General features: G+C 49.1%; 1 protein-coding gene across 1 annotated transcript in view; it reads right to left on the bottom strand.

Moving 5' to 3' along the window:
• arhgap23a (Rho GTPase activating protein 23a) overlaps positions 1 to 7,500 on the bottom strand; it is a gene marked incomplete at both ends in the record, with an annotated part of 33,139 nt that overhangs the window by 24,763 nt on the left and 876 nt on the right. Inside the window, one exon of the mRNA XM_080524353.1 lies at positions 2,082 to 2,276. Within this exon, the coding sequence (XP_080380479.1) occupies positions 2,082 to 2,276 (195 nt within the window). The remainder of the gene's footprint in view (positions 1 to 2,081; positions 2,277 to 7,500) is intronic.

Genomic DNA, 7,500 nt, shown 5'->3' with positions numbered 1-7,500 from the left:
GATAGGGTTAGGTTACTGATACAAACACATACACGCACGTGCACGCGCACACACACACGCACACGCACACACGCACACACTCTCGCACTCGCACACACACACACACACACACACACACACACACACACACACACACACACACACTCAGCTGAGTGGACAGTTTGGGGTGAGGGGCAGGGTAGGCTGGCTGCTGCCTGGCTTTAGGCTGCGCTGAGTGGGCTCATTCCTGACTCCAAAGACAATGGTGGGGGTTTAAGGCCAGAGAAAGGAGGGCTGCTGCCCCAGAATAGAGCCAGGAGCCAGGGACGCTCCCCGAGCTGAGCACCCCTGTCTGGGCACATCCGGGCCTGGGGTTGGGGGGAAGTGGTGGAGTAGTGAGAGGTGGGGAGATGGGACTCATCATCATACAATCTTACCCTGGATAACACAAGGTTAGGGTTTAGGGAGAGGTGGCATACATGATAACTGATGAACCGATCTCGTTAGAGAGTTGCAGGGCTTGATTTCAGGAGATGTGACATCTTCAAATCAGTGGTGAATCTCAGTACACTTTTGCTGTATGTGACACGGTCTGGTGAAACGGTCCACATACCGGTAATTCTCGAGTCGGGCAAATGACCAAAAAGCTTCTTTAAAAAGAAAAAGAACAGTTTTAACAGTTTCAGTCTGCTGTCGGTTACTGGATTAGTGATACATTTTAGGACGTGTTCAAAAGCAAGGACTGTGTGATCATCTAATAATGTGTAGTTATGTGTTTTTAGCATGTTGATGTTCTGTGAGCATGTTGTGATGTTAGATGTTCATAGCGATGTTCTTCCTTAGCTGCTACCTAGCTACCAACGCGATGTTTAGCAAACACGTTCAGAGCCATTTTCGACGGTATTTGGTTTTAGGTGTACTAACATTCAAATAAGCATATCTTCTTCAACTGATTTCAATGTATGACACATCATTTGGAAATGTACAATCTGCACTTTCATAATCTGTAAAAAAAAAAAAAAAAAAAACGTTTTCACCAGACCCTGTCACATATAGGAGCAGTAAAGCGTTCATAAGAAGATCATCAGACGTGTGTATGTCCATGATGATTGTGAGTCACCCATGAAACAAATCGAAACCAGAGTACATGAACCCAATGAAGCCTCAATAGATTGGGGAGGGTGTCTCTGTGACACAAGCTGCCCTACCCTGCCCCTCCTCAAAGCATGTGACCCCCCTAGGCCAGGCCAAGCCAGGCGGTACGGACCAGGACAGCAGTGGACCCATTGTCCTGGGATTGTCCTGGTACAGCCAGGCTGGGAGTGAGTGGTACCAGGCTAGGACAACAGAGCCCATTGAGTCTGTGTCCTTGCTGCAGCTGCTGGGGTGAGGGGAGGGAGGGGGGGGGGGGGGGGGCAGGGGTTGGGTTGATAATAGGGGCCTTGTTTCTGATGGGTGAGAAAAACTCCCCCCAACCCTCTATTTCACATCTGTAGCTGTAGCTGTCTGCCCCCACACCTCAGAGAACCAATACAATGGTGCTTATTCCAGAACTACTACAACTCAAACAGACATGAAATTAAGAGATGATTGAGAGATATCGACGATGGCTGAATGGCTTTAAGAACAGGCCTCCTTGTGAAAGACACTTGTTGTCGGCTACAAGCGAGTGTTACAGCACCCTTTGGAAAGCAGAGTAAGTCAGCCAAAAAGGCCATTTGCAACATGATCTGTCCATAGACAGCAATGCAGACAGATAACTTACTGGGACTGATAGTAGCCGGACCCTCTCTACTTCTCCCTCTCTTTCACCTCAGTCTGTCATTCAGGGCTTTACTTCCCTCCATTTCATCTTTCACACCCTTTCACCCTTAACCCTTTCATAATGAAGAGTGCTCTTCTGTTTACACTCCTAATCCCATTATATCTATAACTGGCAAGGCATGATCAGTCCCTGCTCTTTAATAGACTAACACTTACAGTCTCTGAGTTCTGATTGGGCTAGACTAGACCTTTCCTGCCACTGTGCTCTGATTAGTTTCGACTTTCCAATCCTGCTGGTCGCTGGTGCTGTGGCGGTGGAGGCTGGGTGGCGGTCTCACCTTGAGGCTGGTGTGCAGGGCGGACTCCGGGGGGTAGACGATAAAGTGACGCAGCGTGAAGCCGAAGCCCTGGGAGTTCTTGTGGAGGAGCAGCGTACGGGGGCCGTGCCAGCCCACGCCGACCCCGTCCCCTCCCGCCCCCGCCGGCCGAGGGTTCTCACTGGTGGAGGAGAGGCCATCTCTTCGCCCCTTCGCCTGTGGACAGAGAGAGAGAGAAGCAGAGACGCCATGAGACACAGGTCATCGTATATCAGGATCTTCATGAGGATCATATCAATAACACATCGCTAAGGTTGTGGGTTCGATTCCCCCTGGGACTATCTGTACCGAAAAATACATGGTGGTCCACACCGACCATCCTAGACCAGTTCCTCTACCTTCCGAGTGTGCGAGAGTCGATTCCCAGGATATTCTAGTTGCATAACGTTTTTTTCTAGAACAAAGGCCAAGTATAACCGTTCTATACTTGGACCCGTAACGAGAGAGACCCTACAGGCTACCAGTGACATCAGCCCCTGGGGCTGCTGGGTATTTCATTAGCAACCTCCCCAGGAATGTCCCATTTCTGTCCTGGAGGGAGAGACTCTCAAACAATGAGGACCGCCAAGCAGCCCCCACATGGCACCCACCACCACCACCACCGTAACAATGGCCCATAAAACCGCTGGGGGGTCCGGTGTCAGGAAGGCCTCGCGTCTAGACGGAGCAGAGGGCAGCAGGAGGGGTGAGGAGAAACCTGGGAGAAACGCGGAGGAATGTGGAAGACGGAAATCAAGCCAATTATGGCTCACATGCAACCAATCACAATTTGACCTTGGTCAGGTCACAGTGGACCAGAGTGAAAGGGCTCGGGGTAATTCTGAGGGAGAGTAGATTTCCATTCACTTTCTGACCTGAGCAAATACCCCACCTGACAGACACACGTGAAGACTATCACCCTGGTGCTACCCTAACGACCCACATCTGTCACTCAAACACAACCACCTGACCAAATAGGGCTGGGAGGGACACCAGGATGAGTGTGTGTGTATGAGTGTGTGTGTGTGTGTGTGTGTGTGTGTGTGTGTGTGTGTGTGTGAGTGAGTGTGTGAGTGTGTGCGTCTGTGTGTGTGTGTGAACATGGCTGGCTCACAGCTGGCAGTAACCCCCACACACACCCTATATTTCACTTCCTGTCCCCCTTCCCCCGGTCCCCCCCTCACACTGACCTCGCAGGCCTGTACGCCCTCACAACAACAGGAAGTGGCAGGCTGGAGGCAGGAAGTGTGGTAGCGTAAGGGGAGGGATAACCAGCCGCTCAGAGCACCTATAAATAAATAACTGAGGGTAAGCTCTCTCGCTCTCCGGCGTGGTGTCCTTCTCCCTCGCTTCCACAATACAACTCTCCTCCTCTTCTCTTTCCTTCCATTCTCCTTCCCTCACCTCCTCCTCCTCCCTTCCACCTCTCCTTCCTCCATCACCACATGCATTCTTGCTCAGTGATCCACTGCACTGACTTTTACCACACATCTGCTCTCCCTCCATCCTTCCTCCTCTCATTCATCACTCCTTCTAGCTCAGAGCGTGGAGGAGATGCAACCTTTTACAATGCCCCGGCCGACAACCCCTTCACAAGTCCCCCGAAAGAGGAGAGGCATGGACAACAAGGCATGGGAGAAAGAAAGAAAGAAAGAAAGAAAGAAAGAAAGAAAGAAAGAAGCAGTAAATGAAAGAGTAAAACAGAATGAAAAGAAAGAGAGGCGACTGAGTTGAATTCCTCAGAGGGAGCGGTTAGGCGCCCAGGCATGTTGAAACACACACTCAGAAGGACTGGCAAAGAGGGGGGTGAGGAAAGCGAGGGAGAAGAGAGCGATAGGGAGAGGGAATGAGTGAGAGGAGGAGGGAGGGGTGTAGGGCCCAGTGAGAGACAGGCTCCAGCACGCCGGTTTCGACCGCACGGCCCCTCCCGGCACTGGGAATACCGAACCCTGTGATTACCCCAAACACACAGAGACTGGGTTTCTGAGCCAGCACTGTTTCCCACCCGCCTGTCCCGGAGTGTGTGGGATGTGTGTGACCGCCTGCCTATTCTCTACGATCCCCCCCCCGTCGTATACACACACACTCACACACACACACACAGACACACAGACACACACACACACAGACACAGACACACACAGACACACACAGACACACACACACACACACACACACACACACACACACACACACACACACATACATACACACAGGCACAGAAACAGGCACAGGCACAGGCACAGGCACAGGCACACACACACACACACACACACACACAGAGACACTGTCTCTGACCCCATCCTCCCAGTAACGTCCCTGTTTGTGTCACTCTACCATCTACACCAAAATCAACGGTTACAACAAAATGCTGACAATGTCAATGCCCTCTCCAGCCAAGCTCTCATATACTGGGAAACATACTGGGAAAATGTTTAGTTTGACCAGCAAAAGCTCTCGCAAAAACTCCACTGTGGTTTACCGTAGAGTCTCAGCTCAACTTTCCATGGGCACTCGCCCACTCTTTCATTTGAGGAAACTTGCCTTCTCTTCTCTCTCTTCTGGCTAATCCCAGAGGGAGACATTTGGCATTTCTGACTATCCTGTCTTTCCTCAGTTCCTCCGACAATCTGCCTGGATCTGACTGGGAACACGCTCGACGCCGAACAGAATCATGACTCACGTGATTATGAATCTGACAACAGGGAGCCCTAACTCATTTCATTGATGAACGCATCCACAGGCCCTTTTATGACAAAGCACATTAAAAAGGCCATGTGGGACGCACACTACCCTTTGAACATGACACACACACACACACACACACACACACACACACACTTCGTAGCCTCCATGTTGAAGTGTACTGTCGATCTGCTTCCAGCTCTGAGAGTGTTTATGATGATGGGTGAGGCAGCAACAGACAGAGATGTCCCTGTGTGCTGGCAGGTCCAGAGACACCACAGCAAGAATCAGTAGATCCTTTAGATTTTGTAGATGTTAGAGGTTAAACTAAAGGAATATGACAGAGAGGGCCAGCCAATCATTTGGAAATAGAGAAGAAACTAAAAACAAAGGCCCCAACGTCACCTCAAAATCAGGGGAGGCTAAGAGGAGGTAGAAATCGGAGGACAGGCTCATTGTATGCAAGCATGGAGTTCGATTCAATGCATTACGACGTTTGTTACCATTCCTCATTTCATTCCGTGCAATACCATCAGCCCCATCCTCCGATTGCCACCTCCACCATCCTCCTCTGCTTATCGTCCTCACTATTACCGCCTCGCTAATAACGCCTCTGAACATAAGAATGACACTTCCCTTTAGGCCATCTGCACGGCTGTTTATTAAATCATTTCACTTCATTTCATACTTCTATCATCGTCACCTAGGTGTTTTCCAGTGATATGAAAGTGACAACAACGCTATTTACCTCCATCCTATCAGAGACAGACAAGAGAGAGGGTGAAACTGAGGGTGAAGGAATGGAATGCCCGCCGGGACGAGTGGTCGGAAACTAACGCCACCCCAGGGGGGGGGAACAATGCTCTTTCAAACAGCTGAGAGCTGCAACCCCGTTTGAAAAGTGGAGCTTTAGAGAGAGGTTACAAATGCTGACATGCTTTTAATCCAGAGTCCCTCTGTCTGCTCCCACAGCTCTGAGCTACTGTAGGGAGAGGAGAGACTGGGTAGGGACTGGAGGAGAGGGAGAGAGAGAGAGAGAGCGAGAGAGAGAGGGATAGGGACTGGAGGAGAGGGGGAGAGAGAGAGAGAGAGGGATAGGGACTGGAGGAGAGGGGGAGAGAGAGAGAGAGAGAGGGATAGGGACTGGAGGAGAGGGGGAGAGAGAGAGAGAGAGAGGGATAGGGACTGGAGGAGAGGGGGAGAGAGAGAGAGAGAGGGATAGGGACACTGAAAATGAAAATGAACTGATATACTGGTAACATATTATCTTGAGTCACCAGTAGTATTGTACTACGCCACTCCCTCCAAGCCTAAACGCATCCTTTTTCAAACCACAGGACAGGTGTCATGTGACTATTGCACCGTGACACTCTCTCAATAAACACGCTGCATTTCACCACAGGGGAAGAAAACACACACTCAGAACAAACAGACGCATACCTGACAAAGCTTTGAAAACATCTCGCTGTAATTATCACCATATGAATCACCATCTGAATGTATGCGTGTGCATGTGTGTGCGTGTGTGTGTGTGTGTGTGTATGTTCAAAAACCTGTCAGACCCCTCTGTCAGATAAACTAACAGTTGATGACGTCATGTCAGTTAAACTGGGTTTTCCACTTGAGCAACTATGCTGAGCTCTACAACGGAGGAGGCTGGTGGAGGTAGAAATCAGAGGACGGTCTCATTATTATGCATGGGACAGAATGAAGAATGTTTTTGATACCATTCCTCATTCCATTCCATGCATTACAAAGAGGCTGTCCTCTGATTTCTACCTTTCCACCAGCCTCCGACCAGCCAGCCTCCAACCACTGATTTCCACCAGCCTCCCCTGATCGACAGAAATATCTCCTGCTCCCCCTCTCCCCAAAGACCTCCCACCTACACCCTAAGGGGATACAGCTGTCAGAAACCTACAATAGTGTACATAAAACCTGTAATAACAGCCATACTTGACATTCCCTGCTGTACTTCACTGATCACCTGATCCCAAGACCGAAACCATGACCTGAACTACAAATTCTATGCTCCCAGACAACACCAACCATGACCCAAACTCTTCATGAACCTCAACATAATAACCATAACCCATTGAATAAGGATCGGCAACAACACGTGACGTTAGAATTATAAGGTTCTATCTCCATTTTTGTCAAAATTGAGTTTTTTTACATAATCTGATCCATTAGGTGTTTATTAATGCCTGTGTGGTGTTATTTTTAAAATGTTGACATTTTTCAGTTAGTAATTCATAAAATACAAAGGTTCCATCTCACAAAACATAATGGAATGTAAAAACTTTGACGCTCAATATCTCTGAACTACCCTAAACGGAGATAGAACCTTATCATTCTAAGCTCACAAACAGCACAGGAGATTTGACTATGAATCAGTTATTCCTTCCTTGTCCTAGACCTAGAAAGACTGAAAAAGACAAAAAAAACAACAACCGTTTGTATTTTGAGCAACATTACCATGACATCATCGCTATGGGTACTCTAGCTGCTAAGTGGAATTGCACACATTCTGCACCAATTGGGCTATTGTAGGTGTTTACACAGGCAAACATTCTCTGCGGCCTGACTGTACAAAGACAGTGTATGTTTGCACCAGCTGCTCATGTATACTGTAGCTTGCTCCTTCCACTGCCTACATTCCTGAAGCCAGTAACTCTCATGTGTGTGTCTGTGAGAGAGACAGAGGGCCAACACA

Source organism: Nansenia antarctica, assembly GCF_963989245.1.
Source record: "Nansenia antarctica genome assembly, chromosome: 2".
Taxonomy (NCBI): Eukaryota; Metazoa; Chordata; class Actinopteri; order Argentiniformes; family Microstomatidae; genus Nansenia; species Nansenia antarctica.
Note: the sequence above shows the minus strand (reverse complement) of the source record. Positions and strands in the feature narration are given on the sequence as shown.